Source organism: Salmo salar, chromosome ssa22, assembly GCF_905237065.1.
Source record: "Salmo salar chromosome ssa22, Ssal_v3.1, whole genome shotgun sequence".
Classification (NCBI taxonomy): Eukaryota; Metazoa; Chordata; class Actinopteri; order Salmoniformes; family Salmonidae; genus Salmo; species Salmo salar.
Genome location: NC_059463.1, coordinates 28895133 through 28922638, shown reverse-complemented (window position 1 = coordinate 28922638; position 27506 = coordinate 28895133). Strand labels below are relative to the sequence as shown.

General features: G+C 42.0%; 3 protein-coding genes and 1 long non-coding RNA gene across 6 annotated transcripts in view; 1 reads left to right on the top strand and 3 right to left on the bottom strand.

Moving 5' to 3' along the window:
* Positions 1–764: 764 nt before the first annotated feature.
* LOC123729675 (uncharacterized) lies at positions 765–4311 on the bottom strand. Its single transcript, XR_006761349.1, has 2 exons — positions 4210–4311; positions 765–1446 (listed from the first exon to the last, which is right to left on the bottom strand). It is a non-coding gene; the product is annotated as an uncharacterized lncRNA (long non-coding RNA).
* On the top strand, positions 3951–10501 carry LOC106583229 (signal transducer and activator of transcription 1). 3 transcript variants are annotated; one of them, XM_014167157.2, is made up of 7 exons: positions 3955–5401; positions 5841–5988; positions 6156–6251; positions 6444–6536; positions 7234–7385; positions 7624–7779; positions 10145–10501. In XM_014167157.2, exons 1-7 carry the CDS (start codon positions 5226–5228, stop codon positions 10167–10169), a joined length of 846 nt encoding a protein of 281 aa, XP_014022632.1. In that variant the 5' UTR covers positions 3955–5225; the 3' UTR covers positions 10170–10501. The 3 variants fall into 3 exon arrangements, with proteins under 3 accessions (XP_014022631.1, XP_014022633.1, XP_014022632.1); XM_014167156.2 differs by lacking the exon at positions 10145–10501 and having other exon boundaries at positions 3951–5401; positions 7624–8428; XM_014167158.2 differs by lacking the exon at positions 10145–10501 and having other exon boundaries at positions 3953–4365; positions 7624–8428.
* Positions 10502–13023: 2522 nt separating this feature from the next.
* Positions 13024–17662, bottom strand: gpr84 (G protein-coupled receptor 84). The gene is made up of 2 exons (XM_014167170.2): positions 16813–17662; positions 13024–15777 (listed from the first exon to the last, which is right to left on the bottom strand). The coding sequence occupies exon 2, from the start codon at positions 15774–15776 to the stop codon at positions 14523–14525; it is 1254 nt and encodes a 417-aa protein (XP_014022645.1). The 5' UTR covers position 15777; positions 16813–17662; the 3' UTR covers positions 13024–14522.
* Positions 17663–19032: 1370 nt separating this feature from the next.
* The window catches only part of LOC106583234 (zinc finger protein 385A), a 59621-nt gene continuing 51147 nt past the window's right edge, over positions 19033–27506 (bottom strand). Inside the window, 3 exon segments of the mRNA XM_014167172.2 lie at positions 19033–21261; positions 21446–21532; positions 22334–22521. Of these exon segments, the coding sequence (XP_014022647.2) occupies positions 20989–21261; positions 21446–21532; positions 22334–22521 (548 nt within the window). The 3' untranslated portion in view covers positions 19033–20988.

Here is a 27506-nt window from a genome sequence, read left to right as displayed (position 1 = left end):
TATTTCAGGATGTTATGTATCCCTGGAAATAATCAGAATTCATTTAAAACATGAACGTTTTTTAAACATAGCTTGTCCAAAAAAATGTATCTTGGCACAATTTACCCGGGTATGGGGTAATTTGAGCCGCGAAAGGGAGTAAGTTAAGCCGCCTACACATTTCTGTACTGAATTAAATATTACCACTACCTTTTTAAAAACATGTCTATCTTTATTTACGAAACACAATTAAACGCTTTTTTTGTCTTTTAATCATTTAAAGCATCTTTGAACACAGGCTTAACACCTAACAAAGACTGTACTTTTTAAAAACACTTTTAACATAGGCCAGGCCCTATTGTTACCTCATCTCCCAGCAATAATACCTTGCATTATGTCTGAGAAGAAAACTTGCTCAACTTGCCATTAGCTCAACCATTGGCTCAACTTACCCCAAGGCAAACATGTAGACTATAATATATTTGCCCACACAGCTACAAGGATGCACTTTTATGCTAAGTTTAGTACCTCATATTGAAGCTTATAAAGACCCCAACTGATGTATAGAACAAGCTCAAAATGATCTACTTTGGTTTAGATACAAGCATAATGACCTCTAAAATAATAAATTAATTTGACTTGGTGAAAATCTGTTTTTTCGACCTAACTTGCGTACCTCCTTTTCCATGTGGTTTCTTCCATTACAGACTACATGAAATGATGACCTCTTCCTAAATATTGGTCAAATTATAAATGTTGTGTTTCCCAACAATGCAGAGACAAAATAGAATAATTTTTTTTTTAATTATTACATGAGGAATAAATACACAATGAGTAATGTTAACCTGGCTATAAACATGGGGCACCAGTACCGAGTCGATGTGCAGGATAGATAATAAACAGTAGCAGCAGCATACGTGATGAGTCAAAAGAGGTCAATGCAGATAGCCAAGGTAGCTATTTGGTTAAATATTGAGCAGTCTTATGGCTTGGGGGTAGAAGCTGTTCAGAGTTCTGTTGGTTCCATACTTGGTGCATCGGTATCCCTTGCTGTGCAGTAGCAGAGAGAACAATCTATGACTTGGGTGGCAGGAGTCTTTGACAATGTTAAGGGCCTTTTTCTGACACTGCCTGGTATAGAGGTCCTAGACGGAAGGAAGCTTGGCCTCAATGATGTACCGGGCTGTACGCACTACTCTCTGTAGCGCCTTGTGGTCGGATACCAAGCAGTTGACATGCCAAGCGATGATGCAGCTGGCCAAGATGCTCTCAATGGTGCAGCTGTATAACTTTTTGAGGATCTGAGGGTCTTTGCCAGATATTTTCAGCCTCCTGAGGGGAAAGAGGTGTTGTCGTGCCTTCTTCACAACTGTGTTGGTGTGCATGGACCACGTTAATTCCTTAGTCACGTGGACACCGAGGAACTTGAAGCTCTCAACCCGCTCCACTACAGCCCTTTGTATGTCTCTGTGAATAAGACTATAATGTAATTTCAAATTATGTGACTCATTACAGCACAATGGTCAGTAAAGGCTATTATTACAGTTGTATATTGTTATACTACCAACATGTAATCATTTCTATTTTTTTTATGAAAGGACCTGCATGAGAAAGCAAGCTGGCAGTCATCCACTGGAAGAAAACTTTGGCGACTACTAAGTATTTGTTTTATTGAGCAGAATTACTGTCTTACCTCAACTAGCCACAAAATCCCTAGTTTAAAAGCAACTGTTTTTCTAGAAGCTGTGCTGCGCCATTTTCCCTATATTTTCCCCCATGTGGGCCAGCGCCCTAGAAATTCAAGTACAAGCCAATGAGCTCCAGCCCCTTGCCATTTGAGTGACAGCTAGCAAGATGCATACACAGCAGAGCAAGAGAGAGTAATGACATGGTGCACATGCCAAATGAAATCAAATCAAATTTTAGTTGTCACATGCGCCGAATACAACTAGTGTAGACTTTACCGTGAAATGCTTGCTTACGAGCCTTTCCCAACGATGCAGTTTCAAAATAATAATACAAATAAAATAGTAACACAAGAGGAATAAAATACACAGGAATGGAGCTATGTACAGGAAGTACCAGTACCAGATCAATGTGCAGAGGTAAGAGGTATTTGAGGTAGATATGTATATGAAGGCAGGGTAAAGTGACTAGGCATAAGTATAGATAATAATAACAGTAAAATGAACAGAGTAGCAGCAGCAAATGATGAGTGCAAAAATGTGTGTGTAATATGTATGTAAGTGTGTTTGTGTTGTGTTGGTATGCGTGTGTGTGTTGTGTGTGGGTTTTGTGTGGGAGTGTCAATGTAGTGTGTGTGTGTGTGTGTGTGTGTGTGTGTGTGTGTGTGTGTGTGTGTGTGTGTGTGTGTGTATGTATATATATATATATATATATATATATATATATATATATATATATATATATATATATATATATATAGTCTAATGAGTGGGCATAGGGTCAGTGCAAGATAGAGTCAGTGTATATAGTTTGGGTATCAATTCATTGACTATTTAGCAATCTTATAGCAAATACAATGCAGAAAATTGTGAAAATAAAGAAAAACCCTGGAATGAGTAGGTTTGTCCAAACTTGTGACTGCTAATGTATACATATACTATCGGTCAAAAGTTTTAGAACACCTACTCATTAAAAAGTTAAGTACCAGTAAATCTACTCATTCAAGGGCTTGTCTTTTTTTCTCCTATTTTATACATTGTAGAATAATAGTGAAGACATCAGAACTATGAAATAGCACATATGGAATCATGTAGTAAGCAAAAAAGTGTTAAACAAATCCAAATATATTTTATATTTGAGATTCTTAAAATAGCCACCCTTTGACTTAATGACAGCTTTGCACACTCTTGGCATTCTCTCAACCAGCTCATGAGGAATGCTTTTCCAACAGTCTTGAAGGAATTCCCACATATGCTGAGCATTTGTTGGCTGCTTTTCCTTAACTCTGCGGTGCGACTCATCCCAAACCATCTCAATATGGTTGAGGTCGGGGGATTGTGGAGGCCAGGTCATCTTATGCAGCACTCCATCACTCTCCTTCTTGGTCAAATAGCCCTTACACAGCCTGGAGGTGTGTTGGGTCATTGTCCTGTTGAAAAACAAATGATAGTCCCACTAAGCCCAAACCAGATGGGATGGTGTATCCCTGCAGAATGCTGTGGTAGCCATGCTGGTTAAGTGTTTCTTGGCCCAAGCAAGTGTCTCATTTTTATTGGTGTACTTTAGTAGTGGTTTCTTTGCAGCAATTCGACAATGAATGCCTGATTCACACAGTCTCCTCTGAACAGCTGATGTTGAGATGTGTCTGTTCCTTGCACTCTGTGAAGCATTTATTTGGGCTGCAATTTGTGAGGCTGGCAACTCTAATGAACTTATCCTCTGCAGCAGAGGTAACTCTGGGTCTTCCATTCCTTGGGCGGTCCTCATGAGAGCCAGTTTCATCATAGCGCTTGGTGGATTTTGCGACTGCACTTGAAGAAACGTTCAAAATTCTTGACATTTTCCTATTGACTGACCTTCAGGTCTTAAAGTAATGATGGACTGTCGTTTCTCTTTGCTTGTTTGAGCTGTCCTTGCCATAATATGGACTTGGTCTTTTACCAATAGGGCTATCTTCTGTATACCTTCTCACAACACAACTGATTGGCTCAAACGCATTAAGAAGGAAAGAAATTCCACAAATTAACTTTTAAGAAGGCACACCTGTTGATTGTACTGCATTCAAGGTGACTACCTCATGAAGCTGGTTGAGAGAATGCCGAGAGTGTGCCATCAAGGCAAAGGGTGGCTACTTGAAGAATCTCAAATATAAAATATATTTTGATTTGTTTAACACTTTTTTGGTTACTACATGATTCCATATGTGTTATTTCATAGTTTGATGTCTTACTATTATTCTACAATGTAGAAAATAGTAAAATAGTAAAAATAAAGAAAAACCCTTGAATGAGTAGGTGTTCTAAAACTTTTGACCGGTAGTATTTTCGTACCCAACATCACACTAACCCATACAAATGAGTAGGCTTGGGTTGGAGGATGTAGTCCCTGTAAAAGCCACCAAACTATTGGAAATGTTTTTAGCGAGTCGTGGGTTTCTATTTCGGTGTTCCCTCATTTTCAATCACTCCCTCTTCTAATTTGATCTAGTCCCACCCTGAATTCTCTTTCCTAGATTGACATGTTTATTTGACAAATTATGCTTACTGAACAGTGTTGTCGAGAAGGACCAATATGCTTCTCCTCCGTGGAAACTGGACTTCCGTATTTCAACCATGTCGGCTCTGTGTATCCAAATAAAATAGCAATCTGAAACAAAATGGTGCCCTGTAGTGTTGGTCAGAGACATGTAAGTGGGGACAGGTAAGTAACAAATAAAGTGCATGACTTTTCAATGACATCGGGGGGAGGTGAACAGATTCGTTTCAAACATCGACTCGCATGAAGAAGAATCAAAGTCAATGTTCATAACTGTGGACAATACTTTTTATAATTGTTCACAATTATAAAAATATGTTATTGTGTTAGAAACGCGAGAGCTGTCAACTCTAGAACATTGACAAATAGCGCATCGTCAAGAATCGGAACAATTACTGAAGCTGCGTGAAAACTGGCTGACTAAAAACATTTCTGCATGGAAGCAGCTGAGCTGCCCCAGTCTACGACGAGTGAGGTGTCTTCTGACTCAGATACTGATATGGTTATTTTGCTGAGCATAAATCCACGTCAGAATGGCAACACTTAGCTTGTTCCACGGATTACGTTTATGTCGATATAAATGTATTATATTTTGGACCGTTAAAAAAAAAAAATCCCCGTCAATGTGGGTGACTTTACACATATTTTCCAACCGCAGAAACGGATTCTTGAAACATAGCCGATCCTTTTTTGGGGTGTAGGAAAATATCAATATAACTATTGAAATGGTACTTTCTCTCAGGCCATTAAAATGTTAATGAGTTTCAGTCATATAGGCCTACCTGTTATAGTATTGTAACGACCCTGGGCTTCTATGCGCGGAGATCGACTCTGTCTAACGAGCATGCTTTTGAGGTACAGTCGATAGCGCGCTGGACTTCGGGCTAGAAGGTCGAGGGTTCGAGGCCTGCTCCATTACAGTATTGTGGCAAGACCACTGGCAGCATTGCAAGGAAGACAATGTAATCGTATGAGCAAAGTTGCATAGCAAACAAACTTCACCCTATATTGTGTACTCTGTCTGTATGTATGCCTGTTATTACTGCTCACGTGCATACAAAAAGCCAGGCATGGCACAGTGGGAGAAGCTGATGCAGCTGGAGTCTGTGTACCTGAAACAGGTGGGTGAGCTGTATGATGGGGATTCCTTCCCCATGGATGTACGCCACTACCTGGCACACTGGATAGAGGGTCAAGACTGGTAAGGCAGTCTACTCATCCCGCGCTATTTCTTGTTTCAGCAAGTAAAAAAACAGGTGGTGACCTCTACAGCCTAACTATGTGCACACTGGTTCAAGGATGTCTGAAGGTCCTCAGGGATGTCCGACAAGAACAGAGCCAAAGAATGTCAATGCAAAGGGTGCCCCAGTATCTGGGTGTTAGAAATGTTGACGATGAGTATGATATGCCTCCTCTCTAAAGCCCAGGAAGCTCCCACTCAAACTGCCATTAGACAGCTCTGCAAGCGTTATGTCAAAGTATGTTTGTTACTCAAAACTATAGAGTTTCACTGAGCGACTATAATTTTTTTTGGGTTGCTTGTAAATTCTTATTTAGACCTTTTTGAAAGTACATACCGACTGTAACTGGAGTAAATGAAGATAGTTGCTCAACCAGTTTCCCCGTGTTTCCGCCCTTAGGGAGCATGCAGCGCAGGACTATGACATTGCCATGGTGCTGTTCCAGGTGTTATTGGAGAACCTAGATATCCAGTACAGCCGCTTTGTCCAGCAGGGGGAGCCCTTCCTGCTACAGCACAACATATGCCGCTTTAAACACAACTTCCAGGTCTGACTCCATTGGGGTGACTGATCAATAGCACCTTCTATAAAAGTGGTCACCTGGGGCTGAGATATACTGAGTTTGCAGACTTGTGTTTCAGTCCGGCACTAACATATTCACGGTCTTGATGAAGAACTACTCTTAACACCCTGTTTACTCCCCTCTTCCTCCAGAGGTACCAAGAGGAGCCCTACACTCTGGCCAGCATCATCCTATGGTTCCTGCGGAAAGAGGAAGAGATTGTGCATAGCGCAGAGCTGGCTGAGCAGGTTAGACAAACATAGTCCCTTTAGTTAATGAGCGTGCAGTAGGTATATTATAAAACAAGGAACTAGGGTGAGGACTAGGGTTATGCTGTATACCTACTCACTCAGATCCTTAGGAAGAGGTAGAGCATCTCATTTTAAAGACTGTAGGGTCATCATCATTACCATGTTTCTTCATCCTCCTCTTACTCTCAGGTCCAACTGCTACAGGTCCAGCAGAACCCCATGGAGACAGACAGCCAGTGGAACATTGAGTGCAAGATGACAGACCTAAAAAAGAAAGTTCAGGTGAGCTTCCATGTGAAAGTGTCTATAGGTCGCCATGCCTGCCATGATATGAGCATCCTATACGTGGTCGCCTCTAATGTTGCTTCTGAACTTTTCATGGCGATTACATAGTTTGTCCATATATTTTTTTGTTGTAAATGCAGGGCGTGGAACAAACAGTGTCATTTCTGGAGGAACAGCAAGATGAGTTTGATTTGAAATAGCAGACCATTTAAATAAAATGGAAGGTCTGTCCTTTGTATCTGGCATAGTGTGTTCAGCAGAGGTTAGACTGTCAGGGCTATGGACTAGAAGTGGTATTATCTGTATCATATTTTAGCTGTTTCCCTAAAGCCCATGCACCTATGGCCCTAGTCAATTTCCTTCTGTCATAGAAGTGTGTTAGGAAGTCTACAGGGTGACATGTGTAACCCCATTCTATTGTCGTTGATGTGTTGGATTGAACGTGACTCGGGTTGTTGTGTGTCGGCACCACCAACGAGGAGGAGACGAGGGAACAGATGAAGGTGCTGCAGGCTCTACTCAACAGTCTGGACGCCTCCAGGAGGGTGCAGGGACACCTCCCACCCACAATCCTCTACTTGACATTTAATAATTTACCTCTTATGTACATCTGATGCCAATGAATTCAGACATGATGTACTGTATTATTATTGTTCGCATAACATGCATTTCCCCTCCCCCATTGTCCCTGTAGAGCATGTTGTCAGGTGTGGGCTTGCTGCTGGACGATGCTGAGGAGGTGCTGTTTGTGCTGGTGAGGGAGGAGCTGGTGCAGTGGCAGAGAAGGCATCAGAAGGCCTGCATTGGAGCCCCAGACAGCACCTGCCTGGACCAGCTGGAGAAGTGGTACAGTACAGATAACCTCCGTAGATCTACCTGACCTGAACAATCTCTGACTAACTACTGTCTTCTGTAACTCTGTGGAACGTTCAGTACATCTGCACTGGCTTACTTAAGGAGGGACTACAAACACTCCCTCTCAAGTAAAACAAGTCTTTCCTAAAAAGAGCCTGCAGTGGGAGACCATGTTTATTCCTTTGATCTCCTGCATGAGCGTTATTTGCTCCGTCTGACCTCTCTCTAGGTTTACAACGGAGGCAGAGAGTCTGTTCCAGGTGTGTAAGTTCCTTAAGTTGGAGGAGCTGATGGGGAAGGTGACTTACGAGCATGACCCATTGAAGACCCAGAAACCAGCACTGCAGAAGAGGGTGGACAGTCTCCTCAACTGCCTGCTCAAAAGGTCTTGCATCATTTACAATACACAATCACACTGGCTCATGAAAAATTCCAATAAACTCGCTCAAAGCTTACACACTAAGATAGTAAATACTCAAACACTACAAATGGGACTGGCTCTATCATAATCAGTCACATTGACCCCAAAACATATTGGAGTTGTATACTGGAAGGAGGATAATGTTAGTTTTCTAACGAGATCAACATTATCTCTCTACTCCAAATATCAAGCGAGTTACGTACCATTGCATGCTGACTGTTACCAAACATGTTTTTGAGAAAAACAGTCAGTTTGCAGTTAAGACATTTTGCAAGTAATGAATAACAACTATTTACTTAATACAAAACACAATACATGAAATCCATTGACCCGTGTTGTTCTTTTCACACACACACACAAATTACATCTTGCTCTAACTATACAGACATAGTGTCTGTCTGCATTGATGTCGCACACATATGTTCACGTAAATGCATTCACATGAATCCGTGCACACATTTGTACATGTGCGTTTGTACACATTCTGTATACTTCTGGCCCGTCTTTGGACACTGTGTTAACTAACCTCCAGACGAGCTTCAATGCCATACAACTCTCCTTCCGTGGCCTCCAACTGCTCTTAAATGCAAGTAAAACTAAATGCATGCTCTTCAACCGATCGCTGCCCACACCTGCCCGCCAACCTAGCATCACTACTCTGGACGGTTCTGACTTAGAGTATGTGGACAACTACAAATACCTGGGTGTCTGGTTAGACTGTAAACTCTCCTTCCAGACTCACATTAAGCATCTCCAATCCAAAATCAAATCTAGAATCGGCTTCCTATTTCGCAACAAAGCATCCTTCACTCATGCTGCCAAACATACCCTCGTAAAACTGACCATCCTACCGATGCTCGACTTCGGCGATGTCATTTACAAAATAGCCCCCAACACTCTACTCATCAAATTGGATGCAGTCTATCACAGTGCCATCCGTTTTGTCACCAAAGCCCCATATACTACCCACCACTGCGACCTGTACGCGCTCGTTGGCTGGCCCTCGCTTTATACTTGTTGCCAAACCCACTGGCTTCAGGTCATCTACAAGTCTCTGATAGGTAAGGCCCCGCCTTATCTCAGCTCACTGGTCACCATAGCAGCACCCACCCATAGCACGCGCTCCAGCAGGTATATCTATCTAGTCACCCCAAAGCCAATTCCTCCTTTGGCCGCCTTTCCTTCCAGTTCTCTGCTCCCATTGAGGCCAGCAGCATACCACCCTGCATAGCACTGCTGGCTTGCTTCTGAAGCTAAGCAGGGTTGGTCCTGATCAGTCCCTGGATGGGAGACCAGATGCTGCTGGCAGTGGTGTTGGAGGGCCAGTTGGAGGCACTCTTTCCTCTGGTCTAAAAAATATCCCAATGCCCCAGGGCAGTGATTGGGGACACTACCCTGTGTAGGGTGCTGTCTTTCGGATGGGATGTTAAATGGGTGTCCTGACTCTCTGAAGTCATTAAATGGCACTTATCGTAAGAGTAGGGGTGTTAACCCTGGTGTCCTGGCTAAATTCCCAATCTGGCCCTCAAACCATCACAGTCAACTAATAATCCCCAGTGTAAGGGCCGTCGTCAGAATTAGACCAAGGTGCAGCGGAGGATGTGCATTCATTATTCAAGATTTTAATTAACATAAACACTCTATACAAAACACGAAAAGAAATGACAGCAAACAGTCCTGTCTGGTCCCAAATGAACACAACAGAAAACAATCACCCACAAAACCCAAAGGAAAAATAGGCTACTTATGTGTGACTCCCAATCAGCAACAACGAACTTCAGCTGTGCCTGATTGGGAGCCACACACGGCCCAAAACAAAGAAATACAAAAACATAGAAAAATGAACATAGAACGCCCACCCAATGTAACGCCCTGGCCTAACCAAAATAAAGAACAAAAACCTCTCTCTATGGCCAGGGCGTTACACCCAGTTTACAATTGGCTCATTCATCCCCCTCCTCTCCCCTGTAACTATTCCCCAGATCGTTGCTGTAAATGAGAACGTGTTCTCAGTCAACTTACCTGGTAAAATAACGGATAAAAAAATAACTGGAATGAATTGCAAAAATCACTGAAGCTGGAGAGTCTTACTGCCATCACTAGCTTTAAGCACCAGCTGTCTGAGCAGCTCACAGATCACTGCACCTGTACATAGCCCATCCAACTACCTCATCCCCATACTGTATTTATTTATCTTGCTCCTTTGCACCCCTGTATCTCTACTTGCGCATTCATCTTCTGCACATCAATCACTCTAGTGTCTAATTGTTATATTGTAATTACAAACACGACTCCAACACCATCATTAAGTTTGCTGACGACACAACAGTTTTAGGCCTGATCACCAACAATGACGAGACAGCCTATAGCCAGGACAACAACCTCTCCCTCAATGTGAGCAAGACAAAGGAGCTGATCGTGTACTACAGGAAAAGCCGGGCCGAACAGACTCCCATTAACATCAACGGCTGTAGTGGAGCGGGTCGAGAGTTTGAAGTTCCTTGGTGTCCACATCACCAACAAGCTTTCATGGTCCAAACACACCAAGACAGTCGTGAAGATGGCACGACAACACCTTTTCCACCTCAGGAGACTGAAAAGATTTGGCATGGGTCCCTAGATCCTCAAGAAGTTCTACAGCTGCACCATCGAGAGCATCCTGACCGGTTGCATCACCGCCTGGTATGGCAACTGCTCGGCATCTGACCGTAAGGCGCTACAGAGGGTAGTGCGTACGGCCCAGTACGTCACTGGGGCCAAGCTTCCTGACATCCAGGACCTATATACTAGGCGGTGTCAGAGGAAGGCCCAAAAAATTGTCAGACTCCAGTCACCCAAGTCATAAACTGTTTTCTCTGCTACCGCACGGTAAGCGGTACCGGAGCGCCAAGTCTAGGACCAAAAGGCTCCATAACAGCTTCTACCCCCAAGCCATAAGACTGTTGAACAATTAATCTAATGGCCACCGGATTATTTACATTGACCCCCCCCCCATTTGTTTTTACACTGCTGCTACTTGCTGTTTATTATCTATGCATAGTCACTTCACCCCTACCTACATGTGGTGGTGTATGTGAGATGATTGGTTGAGGTGATTTACACAGAGACAGGTGGTGTCTGTCTGCACCTGTTCTGTTCCTCATACTGCACCATATGCTCCAAGATGCAGTGTCATGTCTGTGGACTGTGCATCAGACTGCTTTGACTAACCACACCTGGCTGTTTTGTTTCACTAACAATGGGATCCAATGAATGTCTGCTTCCTCAGTGTCTTACTGAATGCTGTTTCCAAAGGAACCCTTTAGAGCAGTGTTTCCCAAATGAACCCTTTAGAGCAGTGTTTCCCAAATGAACCCTTTAGAGCAGTGTTTCCCAAATGAACCCTTTAGAGCAGTGTTTCCCAAATGAACCCTTTAGAGCAGTGTTTCCCAAATGAACCCTTTAGAGCAGTGTTTCCCAAATGAACCCTTTAGAGCAGTGTTTCCCAAATGAACCCTTTAGAGCAGTGTTTCCCAAACTCCCAAGGGGTACACGATTTGGTTTTAGCCCTAACACTAAACCGCTGATTCAAATGATCAAGTCTTGATGATTAGTTTAGAATTTGAATCACCTGTGTTGTGCTAGGGATAAAACCAAAATGTGCACTCCTTTGTCCCTAGGACCGATTCTTGGGCAACCCTGCTTTAGTATGTAATTTGCCATTAGATTAAATAACTGATTTTAAATTACTTTGAGAACTGAACCAGTCATCTGACCCCAGCCCTTCTCTCCAACTGGAGCCTTCATTAAAAAAAAAATGTTTTTTTAAAGCTTGGTGTTTGAAAAGCTATTGAACCTTTTGCACTTATTGTCTAGTATAGCATTTCTGATTACAACTTACCTAATGATTATGATTAACGTATCCCTCAATGTATTCATCCACTGTGGGTGTGCAGTGTTTTATGGTACGACGTAGGCTGCCAACAGTGTGACCATTAATGACTGAATTGGTGTATATACCACTATTCACAGGTCAGGGAATTATCTGGCAGTGAAACGTCACCACAGGCAGCCTGTTGTTATTGTTTTATGTTGTACTAGCAGCAGCAGGGATGCTGGAAACTTTGCTCTGTTTGTCCAGTACTCCTTAATACAGCAAGGATAGATGTGCGTTACAGATGACATTCCCAATACATGTAATCATTTCTTTGTTTATTTTACGGAGCACTGTAGCTCGAATAATGGCAGTAGTGATACATGGCTTCAGATTAACTTAATGACCTGTGACCCAACCTGCCAATAAAATACATCTTCTGCTTCAACCCTGAAATGTGGCAATGCGTTTGATAGCAAAACCAAGGAGATTCGTCTAGTCTTCAGTTATGTCACAGTGACATATCTACTGAGATAGTTACAATAAAAGTAGGCTAGGATGAGACAAGCTGTGGAAGGAGAAACTATTTGAGCTGAGTAATATACAGGATGTTACTCTGTATTAAAGAATCTCAACATTGTAATTCCGCAATAGACTAAGGATATGACAAATCCAATCACGTATACCAATATGACTGCTGTGATTACAAATATTCTCCACTATCAGGAGGTGAAGGTCAACTTATGTCATGGAGGATATTTTGAGTTGCACCATTACTTTAGGACATGCGAGTTGAGAAATCTTTCAAAAGTTCTGCTTTTATTGTTGGCAGAAGTTCCACATGTTGTGTAAATGAAATGTTCTATGTGTTAAAGGATAATATCCTATGTTTCCAAATAAAAGGTACTATGAAGTAATGAGGAGACTTAGATTTGTATTTGCTTCACTGTCCAAATTCATATGTATTTCAAATATCACTTATAATGTACCAAAGTTGTCAATGTTGTATTTGGTCCCATATTGTTAACACACAATGACTACATCAAGCTTGTGTCTACAAACTCGTTGGATCCATTTTCAGTTTGTTTTGGTTCTGTTTTCCCCAATATAAACTGAATGGAGTAATTTCTAAATCAATCCTGATGATGCCATGATTAGGAAAAATTAGGAATCAATCACCTCTCACCATTACCAATAATGGGGGAGATTTTGGGGGTGTATGATCTTTGTCCCTTTGTAACTTTCTGTTACGGGAATTAAGTTATTAATGTTCTTAAACCGAACAATTTAACTACTCAGTTTGTATACCAGAAGGTGTAAGGTTCCGGTTGAAAGAAACAGACTGAGACCCGGCCTACAATGATCAGAACGTTTATTTACGAGAGCTCTAAAATCCATACAATGCACAAAGCCTTTTATATTACCACACACACCCAAATGAACTCGCATCAGTAGAGAACTCCACCCCGCTTTAGGCGGTTGTATTTTTCCCCAGTACACAGACATTCATTATCAAACCTTGCAACCTGTCTTCTAATCTCCTGCCAGCTAAGCCATTCTCAGGCCGTTGTTTCTCATTCTCAGGCCTCTACTCCTGTTCCTTTTCCAAGGTTGTCTTATCAACTCTACCCTGCTCATTTTGAAGTAGTAACAGTGTCCTAGTCTTAAAAATCTACTCACACACAGCATTGGATTCTAGTCTTTAACACCTTATTATAGCCTTATAATTTCTAATACATTTCAACATGTTATATGGCTTCTGAGTGAAATCATTTAGTCAAACCTTTAATCATATAATTTCCATTACACTTTCTCTCATCATTCAAAATTTATTCATGATCTATAATCATGGTAGTGTCCACATTCATGTAGAAATGTTCACAAACATATTATAGTATTACAATAAAAGTGACACCAAAAATATCATTCACCATTCACTTCCTATTGGACAAAACATAATTCGTAACACAACTAAAATAAGCTGTAAATGCATCCAACAAGCTTGACGTAATCATTGTGTGCAAGGAATATGGGACCAAATACTAAACTTATGACTATTTAAATACACTAAGTGAAATGTGTCCAAATACTTGACATCTTCAAATGGGGGGACTAGATATAAAAAGTGCTTTCATTTCTAAACGTTAAATCAGATAAGGATGAAAATACCCTCAAATAAAAAGGTAACAGTCTGCTGTCACTTTTTATGAAACATTTGATCTCAAATCCAAAATGCTGGAGTATAGAGCCAGATTAAAACATTTATCATTACTTTCCAAATACACATGTACAGTAGGGGAGTGTAAATGAACAGACAAAAGTACAATGGCACAGACAATAAATAAACACAAGACGTAAAGGAGGCTATAGTTCTTTGCGTAACTAACACCCCCCGGGTTTTGATACACTATCTCCCTATTGGTAGCTTCTGGCTTCCTGCTGGAATAAAATAGATTTCCTGATGAGTTTTGACCACATTATATGGCCACATTAAAGAGGTGAACTTTTAAGCTCTGAAAGCTGTTTCATGTATGGGGACAAAGGCTTAACAGTAAGTGTACATTGGTGTTTGTAACTCGGGAAAAAAACTAGCATTATCTTAGCCCAAAATAAATGAGCCCTTTCCAAAAATCACAGAATAGCATATTTTCTCCTTGCTAGGTGACAGTAAATGTGATATTCAGGAAGGAGGAGAGGAAGTTATACAGGAGGAAGTAGCTCCATCCATACCAGTGTGGGCTGAGAAAAGTGAGTGATAATTACCAATGTGTGGTTGTCTTATGTAGCTTAATTGATGGCACTGACTAAAGTCAGTCTGAATAACTGCATCTGCTAAACAACCAACATGTATAGGTCACCGTGTCCAGAGGTGTGTGAAGGGTGTGGCGGCCCTGACCAGAAGGGCCCGGTAGGCCTGGCCGAACTGGCGGTTCATGACAGCGTAGAGCACAGGGTTAATACAGCTGTTGAGCCAGGTGAGGTTGGCACAGAACATGTGGAGCACCTGAGGTGCACGGTTCTGCTTATCAGCAATGTTCACCAGCAGGAACGGGGCAAAACAGCCCACGAAACACAGGAAGACAGTGAAACACATCCGGGTCACACGTCTAAACTCAACATTGTCCCCTAAAGAGGTGGTGGAGGAGGAGGGGGCAGTGATGGGGGCAGGAGTGGCTGAGCGGGGCACAGGGTTGAGGGCAGGGGGGAGCTCCTGTCCCCCTGCTATGTGAGCTGAATGCGAAGTTAAAGCAGAGCCCAAGGTGGAGTGGGAGGACTGGGCTTTCCCAGGGTGCACCTTCACCTCTACACCCTTGCATTGGGCTAGTTCTGACTGGCTGCTCAATTCACAGCTCTGGGTGGTGGCCGCCCCACTCCCGACTCCACTATCCCCCTCCGTCCCTTGTTCTGATGAGTTCGGCTTCTTTCGTGATGAGCGTCGGCTAAACCGGTAGCGGACCAGCGCCTGTGCCGCCAACCTGACTCGCCTGTAAATGAGCAGGTAGAAAATCCCCACGCAGCCCAGGCCGATAAAGAAGTAGAAGAACAGCAGCACGGTGGTGTAAGGGCGCCCCCTGGTGCGGTGGAAGCTGCAGGTGCACACCTGTGGGGCGAATACATAAACGGGCCAGAGTGGGCCGAAGCTGGCCAGGCCCAGGGCCCAGGTGGAGGGCAGGAGGATGACCAGGCCTCGACCAGAAAACACCCGCTCAAACACATCCCGCTTCGTCACCAGCAGGTAACGGCTGGCAGCGATCAGACACAGGGTGATGATAGAGACAGAGTTGGAGAGAAAGAGGAGGAGGCCGAAGATGCTGCACCAGAGAGGTCCGCCCCTCCAGCGGAGGTGTAGGTAGGAGTCGACGGAGACGGGCTGCAGCAGGGTGCAGTACAACAGGTCCGCCAGGGCCAGGTTCACAATCAGCACGTTGAAACGCGTCCGCAGCCGGGTGTCCGTGGCGAAGGCAAGAATGGTAAGCATGTTCCCCACCGTTCCAACTATGGTTACTACCGAACCCCACAGCACGCCGAAGTAGCGGTAGGCCTCCACTGAGGGGTGGTGGCAGGAGAAAGTGTCATTCTGCACGTCACCTGTGACGTTCTCCAGCATCCTGGGAAGAGAGAGGTATCAACTTTATTATTCCCCAGGCCAGGGGGAAGTTGGATTGGAAACAGAATGATATAAATCATAAAGTTGATTCAACATCAGATACGCATAAGAAATGTATTGCACATCACATCATTTACACATTATACACAGAGAGAGAAGAGAAATTCCAAAATGATCAGCTGTCAGTCAAATAGTGGCAGGCTGTTGATGAGTGGGGGTGAAGTCAGAGGGGTGCTGTAGGTGCAGGGTTCCTAGACCACTTCCTGCTTGTTGAAAAAAATGTGGTGAACCATTAATTGTTCTCTGTCATGTTGGGGTGTTCCACACATGTTCAGTAATGTCATGTTTCAGAACCAACCTTGACTTTGTCAGTAGCTGTTCTTGCTATTTCTGCTGCTCTTTTTCCCATTCAAATAATTGATGTGGTTTGGTGTTCTGTGCATATCAGATCACAGCCTTCCCAATAAGGCATGTACTGTAGTAGATACACTGCAGCTACTTCAGCATGACTACAGAGGCAATAACGTACATTATGTTTTGACTGACTAAATTCAACACCTTAATAATGTGTAAAAGAAACCGTATGTTATACATACAGTATCTATTTTACAAATGGATAAAATTGAGGGGTCACAGCCCCCTCAATGGACAAGACTCTTCAATGGACTATGGGAAATCCATTCTTTCTCACACTAGGATTGTATAGCAGACTTTACAAAATAATCCAATGCCTTTGATGGAATAACCATTCACTTTCAGTTAGTGTTCCTGGAAATGAACTGTTAAAACCATAATAAATACAAATGTAGATGTCAGACAGTTCTGTCAGATGTTAACTGCTGTACAGTAGAGTACAGGACAGTACATTCCTTTTGATAATAGTTCTCTCTTTGGGGTGAATAATTAACTCACATCACAGAAGTTGATCTGAAACACAAGAACATCAACTTCCACAGGTAGTGTTAACACAGGAATATTACTATCGAACAGAGTATCACCACAAAGAACAGAATAAATCCTGAAGTTTATTTCTCACCTCAGTTCTAACGTTTTCTGTCAAGGAGTCTTTGTCTTTCTGTGCAGTATCTTCGTATTTGTGTTGTCCTGTGTGTCGTGGTTGTTCTGTTGTCTCAAAGTCTTTTTGCAGTTTATCTGTCACTTAACTGGTTCCTTCTCTTTTTCACTTCTTTTGAGCTTCCTCTGGTCTTCTCATTGGTAGACACCTGTGACCTCATCATATGTGATGCAATGTGTGTGTTTTCTGTTTCATGACGGATCTGTTTCTCAATTCTGGTCAATTCCGAGTTTTCACAGCACATAACGTGTTCTTTTTCTGATTTCTTCACAAAGCTCACTCTGCACTACTAGTCAGACATAAGACATCAAAACTTAACAATCAGTATTCAAAAGCATTTCTATGAACATACACTGCACAGTATATAGCATCACCACCACAGTCATTTTGTAAATAATTTATTGATCTTCAGTTTGTTTATTCAACAATAAGGAAACTCTTTTGCCAACATCGCTAAAACAGTCTATAATGATTCAATATTATCTCCGAAATAACATTTAATATATTTGTACACATTTATTTATTTATTGCAATGAACAAGAGTCGTTAGCAGGAGTGCTGTAAGTATTGCTACAATTTCTCAGTCCTTTACCCTTCTAATACTGTATGAGAAAAAAATAGTTTGGTGGCTTTACAGGGGCAACAGGCTCCAACCCAAGCCTGCTCATTTGTATGGGTTAGTGTGAGGTTGGGTATGAATGCACTACCGGTCAAAAGTTTTAGAACACCTACTCATTCAAGGGTTTTTCTTATATATGTTTTTACTATTTTCTACATTGTAGAATAATAGTGAAGACATCAAAACTATGAAATAACACATATGGAATCATGTAGTAACCAAAAAAGTGTTATAATATATATATATATAATATATAAAATATATTTTGATTTGTTTATATTTGAGATTCTTCAAATAGCCACCCTTTGCCTTGATGACAGCTTTGCACACTCTTGGCATTCTCTCAACCAGCTTCATGAGGTAGTCACCTGGAATGCATTTCAATTAACAGGTGTGCCTTGTTAAAAGTTAATTTGTGGAATTTCTTTCCTTCTTAATACATTTGAGCCAATCAGTTGTGTTGTGACAAGGTAGGGGGGTATACAGAAGATAGCCCTATTTGGTATAAGACCAAGTTCATATTATCGCAAGAACAGCTCAAATAAGCAAAGAAAAACGACAGTCCATCATTATTTTAAGACAATACGGAACATTTCAAGAACTTGGAAGTTTCTTCAAGTGCAGTTGCAAAAACCATCATGTGCTGTGATGAAACTGGCTCTCATGAAGACAGCGACAGGAATGGAAGGCCCAGACTTACCTCTGCTGCAGAGGATAAGTTCATTAGAGTTATCAGCCTCAGAAATTGCAGCCCAAATAAATGCTTCACAGAGTTCAAGTAACAGACACATCTCAACATCAACTGTTCAGAGGAGACTGTGTGAATCAGGCCTTAATGGTTGAATTGCAGCAAAGAAAGAACTACTAAGGAGGAGGAGGTGTTATGATGTGGGGGTGCTTTGCTGGTGCCACTGTCTGTGATTTATTTAGAATTCAAGGCACACTTAACCAGCATGGCTACCACAGTATTCTGCAGTGATACGCCATCCCATCTGGTTTGCGCTTAGTGGGACTATCATTTGTTTTTCAACAGGACAATGACCCAACACACCTCCAGGCTGTGTAAGGGCTGTTTGACCAAGAAGGAGAGTGATGAAGTGCTGCAGCAGATGACGTGGCCAATCCCCCGACCTCAACCAAATGATGGTTTGGGATGAGTCGGAATGCAGAGTGAAGGAAAAGCAGCCAATAAGTGCTCAGCAGATGTGGGAACTCCTTCAAGACTGTTGGAAAAGCTGGTTGAGAGAATTTCATTTAACTAGGCAAGCCAGTTAAGAACAAATTCTTATTTACAATGACGGCCTACTGGGGAACAGTGGGTAAACTGCCTTGTTCAGGGGCAGAACAACAGATTTTTACCTTGTCAGCTCAGGGATTTGATCTAGCAACCTTTCAATTATAGGCCCAATGCTCTAACCACTAGGCTACCTGCCGCCCCAAGAGTGTGCAAATCTGCCAAGAATGCTAAAAGTGTGCAAATCTGTCATCAACGCAAAGGGTGGCAATTTGATGAATCTCAGAATTGTTTAACACTTTTTTGGTTACTACATGATTCCATATTTGTTATTTCATAGTTTTGATGTCTTCACTATTATTGTACAATGTAGAAATTAGTAAAAATAATGAAAATCTCTTAAATGAGTTGGTGTTCTACCATGTTTGACCGGTAGTGTACATGAGGCAGAATAGGACAACGGTCTCCTCTTAAAGTGGAAATATATTATTAATTTCATTACTCTGGAGGAAAGTTCGGCTTGATATCTCACATTAAACTACTATCCCTCACATCGCTGCTTGTGATGAGCATGTGAGAGAAAATACAGGTTCATGGTTATTATTAATTTCCCCTTTGTGAACTGTAACAAACTTGTCCTACTTTTTCACTTCAAAACAGCCATCACAGTGTTCTCACTCACTCACACCACACTCAACATGCTACCATCTGGGTATAGGGTCAGAGGTCAGCAATCACTCCTGGAAGGGAAAACCCACCTCCCTTGTGTTCCCACTAGAAGAGGCTGGTGCCATCAGATATTCCTAGGGCTCCCCCTGTTGTTAACAGTGTAGAAACAATTCCTTTAACACCCTAATACCAGACTTTGTTGGGACTGTGCAGACATATTTAAGTTTTGAGTAAAGGTTCTGAAATTAGCTGTCTCGCTAAATAGTTTCCAGTTTGAATGAAAGGGGTCACCATTGAGGCATAGTTGCGTGCTTCATCTATCTCTACCTATCTCCAGAATACACACATACGCACACACACAGAAACACAACACTTTGACACCAGCCATATAAAAATATAAGACAAGGACAGAAACTGGAAGAATGCTCAAAGGAACCAATTGACTTCTCGTAACAGTTCTATCTTGGCCAGTCTCTTAGGCAAATGTCCCACTCTCCCTTTCTCTCTGACTTCTTACAGACAATAAGACTGAAATAGGTGGTCTGCTAAGAAAACAACAGTTAAATAAATGGTTTATCACAAGTACATTATTTTTCATTGCATTCATTCACCTTTCTTAAAATATCTTATTCAGATTTCTTAAAAACGTTTAGCTCTACCTTGGTGCATTCAGTACATATTTCTGCCTTGAGTTACAGTGGGGTTTCTCGCTCTCTTCCTTGCTTCCTTCACTTCTCTCTCTCTCACCTGATCTGACAACAGAGGATATATAAACTAACATATATTATCCACAACACAAAACTAGAACATATATCTAGAACCTGGAAACATACAGTACAATGTACCTTGTGCCTGGATCTGCAGAGCAGGCACCTAATCTAGAACCTGGAACTACAGAGTGGGGAATAGATGTAGGATCTTCATTTTATCCAGTTTGCTACAGCAGGAAATAATCCTGCAGCAACAGGAAATGTGAATTATTATGTGGATTATAATTAATGGACATTGTTGTGGGGGTTGATCCATTTTTAATAAGGATAAGTCAAGTCTGAAATTTCAAAGTGGAAATTACAAACTTCATAGGCCTTTTTAGGACTCAAATACACTACAAGTTTTATGCAACAGGTTGATTCAATTGAGATCCTACACCTGTAGGTAGGTACTGCACTTGGATTATTGAACACCCCAACAGGGTTTTGCAGTATGAAGCTTATATTGCAAATGGCTTTGGGTGGGAGTTTACTAAACCAGAAATACAGAGATATGGAGGAAATAGAACAGAGCTCAGTCTACTGAGTCACCCTCAGCCAGGGTACAAGTTTGACCTATACAAATATTTTTAACTGAAGGTTGAATGAGGGTTAACAGAGGGAAAGCATTGACAGAGAGTCCATCTTAGTCTGTCATGCATCCTTCCTCTTTAAAATGGCTGCAAGCTGACCATCCTTTTCTTTGGAATTTATTAAACAAAGAAGGGTGGAAGGGTAGAGAGGAAAATGCATAGTCTTTCCTATTTCAAATATTAAAGTTTTAACATCTGTTTATTATCTATCAATGGTTATCCCTGTTTACTTCACAGTGTGCTCCTTCCTGATAGTCCCCCATCCCACCACCGTCAATAAGGGGAGAAGAGGATTGGCCCATGGGTGGTGCGCATAGGCCCAGGGGCGGGCCGTAGGAGGCTGAGGTGCGTGCCTTGTAGTGTGCCCTGTAGGAGGTGGTGGTGGGGATGGTAGTTCTGAGTGTGAGAAATGGGACCAGGGGCACGCAGCTGAGCCAGCTGATTGGAGGAGGCAGCAGCTGCCATCGCCGCGGCAACAGCCAGGGGGTTAGGAAACAGTCCATGGCCCAGAGTTTTTGGAAGTTCCTTTGAGAAGGTCAAGGATGACTGAGATCCAGAGAGAGAAAAGGTGAAAGGTTAAAATAAGTAATGAGTAAGGTGAGAGAAGAGGCAGACTGTGGTACGCTGTCTATTAGACAAACCTATTAGACAACCCTGAGCTAAATGACTGAATCATCAAATAATGATTTAAAATAATTGCTATAGCCTATACACATAATTGGATCATTACCACAAAGTCTGTGCGATTCTTATGCCGGCTAAGGAGGGGATTGGGCTTCCCTGCGACTCCATCCCGATGCCTTCGACTGGATATATGCTGAAGAGAAAAATAAGTGGGGCATTATAGGTTTTCTTCTTTCTCCAAATGTGCATCCTTCTTTCAGTGAGGTATCTGAATGATGAATTAAGCTGTTGGTGTAAGGTAAAGTTGCCTCTAGATGCTGATCTGTGGTTAGTTTTGCATTTCCCCCACTAATGGTTAAGGTTTGGTTTGGGGGAGGGGTAGCTGATCCCAGTAGTGGAACATGTACCCAGTTCTCATATTTAAGTTAAAATTAAGAAACCTTCCTAGAAACTTACTCAAGTTAAAGTGAAAGTCAACCAGTAAAATACTACTTGGGTAAAAGTCTAAAGTATTTGGTTTTAAATATACTTAAGTATCAAAAGTAAAAGTATAAATCATTTCAAATTCCTTAATTTAAGGATAACCAGTGACACACTCCAACACTCAGACATAATTTACAAACGAAGCATTTGTGTTTAGTGAGTCCGCCAGATCAGAGGCAGTAGGGATGACCAAGGATGTTCTCTTGATAAGTGCGTGAATTTGATCATTTTCCTGTCCTGCCTGAGCCTTCTAAATGTAACTTGTGCTTTTGGGTGTCAGGGAAAATGTATGGAGTAAAAAGTACATCATTTTCTTTAGGAATGTTATGAAGTAAAAGTAAAAGTAGTCAAAAATATTAATAGTAAATGAAAGTACAGATACCACAAAAAACGACTTCAGTAGTACTTGAAAGTATTTTTACTTATGTATTTTACACCACTGGCTGATCCTAGTTCTGTACCTAGGGGAAACTTCACTCTTGGGCAGTGGTCGTGTTACTTACTCACTCACCTGTTTGAGCTGCAGCTCAGAGTTCACCCTCACGTTGCAGATCTCACAGTGGAAGGTGTGTTCCTGAGTGTTGTGGTCCGAGGGCAGCCCCCCTTCCTGCTCTGGGCTGAGGTTAGGGCCCAACCGAGGGTACGTTTTTATGGGGCCCAGCCCACTCCACGCCTCCAGGATGGTTTTGTGCTTGGTACCTGTCACCCGTGGAGAGAGTGGTAGAGAAGGAAATATTAGTTGTTTGTAAATTTTGTAAGTTCATACCTCATTGATAAAACTAGGCCTGATAACTTGATTACATTTTCTCTGTGGAGTGTAATGTAGTTCTACATTTCATGATGTTCTTGTTCATTTCAAAACTTTGATATTTTATGTATTTTTTTGTACTATTAAGAAATTACAGAACTATATAATTGTAATATGGAATATATTTGGATATATTTGTATTAGTATGTTCCTTAAATGATCATTTGTTTGTGGCTATCATTGTAATTAACCTAGCCCTCAGAAGAATATGGTGGACGAGATCACATTGTAGGCTAATTGACCATAGAAAGATGAGTAGGCCTAAGCAGTATATTGAGTCAGAAAGTGTGGTGACATTGACTAGCCACTAGAGAGGACAGCCAAACATTTTCAGGATTAGTCTATTCAGCAGTTTTGGTAACCTATCTCCTGCTCTGTTCTTGTCTTGTCATGTAGTACAGAACCATTATCTCCTATTTCTCTTGTTCACTCTCATTTCACGGTCAGTCCCTGTTCACCCTTTTTTTGGGCTCTTTTTTAATGGAACATTTCCTTCTCTCCTTTCTCAGTCTAGTACAGGGATGGGCAACTGGCGAAAACAAATTTAGCTTAGGGCCCCCAAAAGGCTAGGGCCGGCTCTGACTACATGTGTGAGTATGGATGTGGGTAAGCAGACTGAGCCCTACATGATGAGTTAAGATTTTTGGTGGCCCCCACCCCCATCAAAGTTTCCCATCCCTGGTCTTGTATATACTGTACATTAGAGGTAACTGCCAAAATAAAGGAAACACTTGAGTAAATGAGGTATACAAAGTATATTGAAAGCAGGTGCTTGGTGCTTCCACACAGGTGTGGTTCCTGAGTGTACTAAGCAATTAACATCCCATCATGCTTAGGGTCATGGATAAAAATGCCCAGTTGCCTATTATTTTGGCTACCATGGCTAGAAGAAAAGATCTCAGTGACTTTGAAAGCGGGGTCTCAAAGGAGCATGAGGTTAAGGATTAGCCCCTTATTTAAAATATTTGCCTAAAATGATATACCTAAATCTAACTGCCTGTAGCTCAGGCCCTGAAGCAAGGATATGCATATTCTTGGTGCCATTTGAAAGGAAACACTTTGACGTTTATGGAAATGTGAAAGTAATGTAGTAGAATATAACGCAATAGAGCTGGTAAAAGATAATACAAAGAAAAAACCAACCATTCTTTTGTATTTTTTTGTACCATCATCTTTGAAATGCAAGAGAAAGGCCATAATGTACTATTCCAGCCCAGATTCTGGCCACTAGATGGCATCAGTGTATGTGCAAAGTGTTAGACTGATCCAATGAACCATTGCATTTCGGTTCAAAATTTTGTATCAAGACTGCCCAAATGTGCCTAATTTGTTTATTAATAACTTTTCATGTTCAAAATTGTACACTCTCCTCAAACAATAGCATGGTATTATTTCACTGTAAAAGCTACTGTAAATTGGACAGCGTGGTTAGATTAACAAGAATTTAAGCTTTCTGCCAATATCAGATATGTCTATGTCCTTGGTAATGTTCTTGTTACTTACAACCTCATGCTAATTGCATTAGACTACGTTAGCTCAACCGTCCCATGGAAAGGACACCGATCCCAAAGAAGTTTTAAAGGGTGTGTGTGTATATGTGTGTGTGCGTGTGCGTGTGTGCGTGTCTCAGTCACCAGATCTCAACCCAATTCAACACTTACAGTACAATATGGGAGATTCTGGAGTGTCTCCTGAGACAGCATGTTCCAAAACCCCAAATTATGGAATTTCTCATAGAAGAATGGTGTCGCATCCCTAAAGTAGAGTTCCAGACACTTGTAGAATCTATGCCAAGACGGATTGAAGATGTTCTGGCTCATGGTGACCCGATGCCCTATTAAGACACTTTATGTTTTGTTACCAATGCACCATATACTACCCACCACTGCAACCTGTAGGCTCTCATTGGCTGGCCCTCGCATCATATTCGTCGCCAAACCCACTGGCTCCAGGTCATCTATAAGTCTTTGCTAGGTAAAGCCCCGCCTTATCTCAGCTCACTGGTCACCATATCAGCCTCACCTGTAGCATGCGCTCCAGCAGGTATATTTCACTGGTCACCCCCAAAGCCAATTCCTCCTTTGGCCGCTGTTCCTTCCAGTTCTCTGCTGCCAATGACTGGAACGAACTGCAAAGATCACTGAAGCTGGATACTCATATCTCCCTCACTAACTTTAAGCACCAGCTGTCAGAGCAGCTCACAGATCACTGCACCTGTACATAGCCCATCTCTAAATAGCCCATCCAACTACCTCATCCCCATACTGTTATTTATTTTATTTATTTTTGCTCCTTTGCACCCCAGTATTTCTACTTGCACACTCATCTATCACTCCAGTGTTTAATTGCTATATTGTAATTTTTTCGCCACTATGGCCTATTTATTGCCTTACCTCCCTTATCCTACCTCAGTTGCACACACTGTATATAGACTTTTTCTATTTTATTATTGACTGTAAGTTTGTTTATTCCATGTGTAACTCTGTGTTGTTGCTTGTGTTGCACCGCTTTGCTTTATCTTGGCCAGGTCGCAGTTGTAAATGAGAACTTGTTCTCAGCTATCCTACCTGGTTAAATAAAGGTGAAATAAAAAAGTAACAAAGAAAAATGTTGGTGTTTCCTTATTTTGGCAGTTACCTGTATGTACTTCTTCTCACACACTCTCATCTCCTCTCTGATATATTGTTTCCTTTCCTGATTGATCCCTCTTTACAAGCACACATGGCCTTTCTTTTTATAAGCCCAACTCTGGCAGCTCACTCTATGGCCTAAGTTCATTGACCATTCTCAAAACCATTTCCAGACTGTTTTCTTTAAATACCAAAACTATTTACTCAAGCCCTGTACAGTTGCTTGGATACTGTTTGTAGCTCAACAACACACATGTGTATATTTTAAATCAGGCCCTCACAAATGTGGAATCTCCTAAGTGTGTGTACATAACTGTGGACAAGCCCAAATGACTATGTGTGTAAGTAGTTATTTGACTACGTACAGTGAGGGAAAAAAGTATTTGATCCCCTGCTGATTTTGTACGTTTGCCCACTGACAAGAAATTATCAGTCTATAATTTTAATAGTAGGTTTATTTGAACAGTGAGAGACAGAATAACAACATAAAAATCCAAGAAAAACGCATGTCAAAAATGTTATAAATTGATTAGCATTTTAATGAGGGAAATAAGTATTTGACCCCCTCTCAATCAGAAAGATTTCTGGCTCCCAGGTGTCTTTTATACAGGTAACGAGCTGAGATTAGGAGCACACTCTTAAAGGGAGTGCTCCTAATCTCAGCTCGTTACCTGTATAAAAGACACCTGTCCACGGAAGCAACCAATCAATCAGATTCCAAACTCTCCACAATGGCCAAGACCAAAGAGCTCTCCAAGGATGTCAGGGACAAGATTGTAGACCTACACAAGGCTGGAATGGGCTACAAGACCATCGCCAAGCAGCTTGGTGAGAAGGTGACAACAGTTGGTGTGATTATTCACAAATGGAAGAAACACAAAAGAACTGTCAATCTCCCTCGGCCTGGGGCTCCATGCAAGATCTCACCTCTTGGAGTTGCAATGATCATGAGAATGGTGAGGAATCAGCCCAGAACTACACGGGAGGATCTTGTCAATGATCTCAAGGCAGCTGGGACCATAGTCACCAAGACAACAATTGGTAACACACTACGCCGTGAAGGAACGAAATCCTGCAGCGCCCGCAAGGTCCCTCTGCTCAAGAAAGCACATATACATGCCCGTCTGAAGTTTGCCGATGAACATCTGAATGATTCAGAGGACAACTGGGTGAAAGTGTTGTGGTCAGATGAGACCAAAATGGAGCTCTTTGGCATCATCTCAACTCGCCGTGTTTGGAGGAGGAGGATGCTTCCTATGACCCCAAGAACACCATCCCCACCGTCAAACATGGAGGTGGAAACATTATGCTTTGGGGGTGTTTTTCTGCTGACGGGACAGGACAACTTCACCGCATCAAAGGGACGATGGACGGGGCCATGTACCGTCAAATCTTGGGTGAGAACCTCCTTCCCTCAGCCAGGGCATTGAAAATGGGTTGTGGATGGGTATTCCAGCATGACAATGACCCAAAACACACGGCCAAGGCAACAAAGGAGTGGCTCAAGAAGAAGCACATTAAGGTCCTGGAGTGGCCTAGCCAGTCTCCAGACCTTAATCCCATAGAAAATCTGTGGAGGGAGCTGAAAGTTCGAGTTGCCAAACGTCAGCCTCGAAACCTTAATGACTTGGAGAAGATCTGCAAAGAGGAGTGGTACAAAATCCCTCCTGAGATGTGTGCAAACCTGGTGGCCAACTACAAGAAACGTCTGACCTCTGTGATTGCCAACAACGGTTTGCCGTCTGTTTTGCAGAGGGGTCAAATACTTATTTCCCTCATTAAAATGCAAATCATTTTATAACATTTTTGACATGCGTTTTTCTGGATTTTTTGTTATTCTGTCTCTCACAATAAACCTACCATTAAAATTATAGACTGATAATTTCTTTGTCAGTGGGCAAATGTACAAAATCAGCAGGGGATCAAATACTTTTTTCCCTCACTGTATGCATAATATTTTATGCACTGTGAATCATTAAAAATAACAGCCGTATTCTGGTAACCTGTCAGTTTGTAATCATGGATGTCATTAACTATGTATATGTAATTACCTCCAGGTGTGTATGTTTTGGAGGGATGGCTTTAGGAAACATAACTACTAGTCCCATGTGGCTCAGTTGCCAGCGCATGCCACTTACAACGCCAGGGTTGTGGGTTCGATTCCCATCGGGCCCAGTACAAATGAAAATGTATGCATTCGCTAATGTAAGTCACTCTGCATAACGGCATCTACTAAAATGTCATAT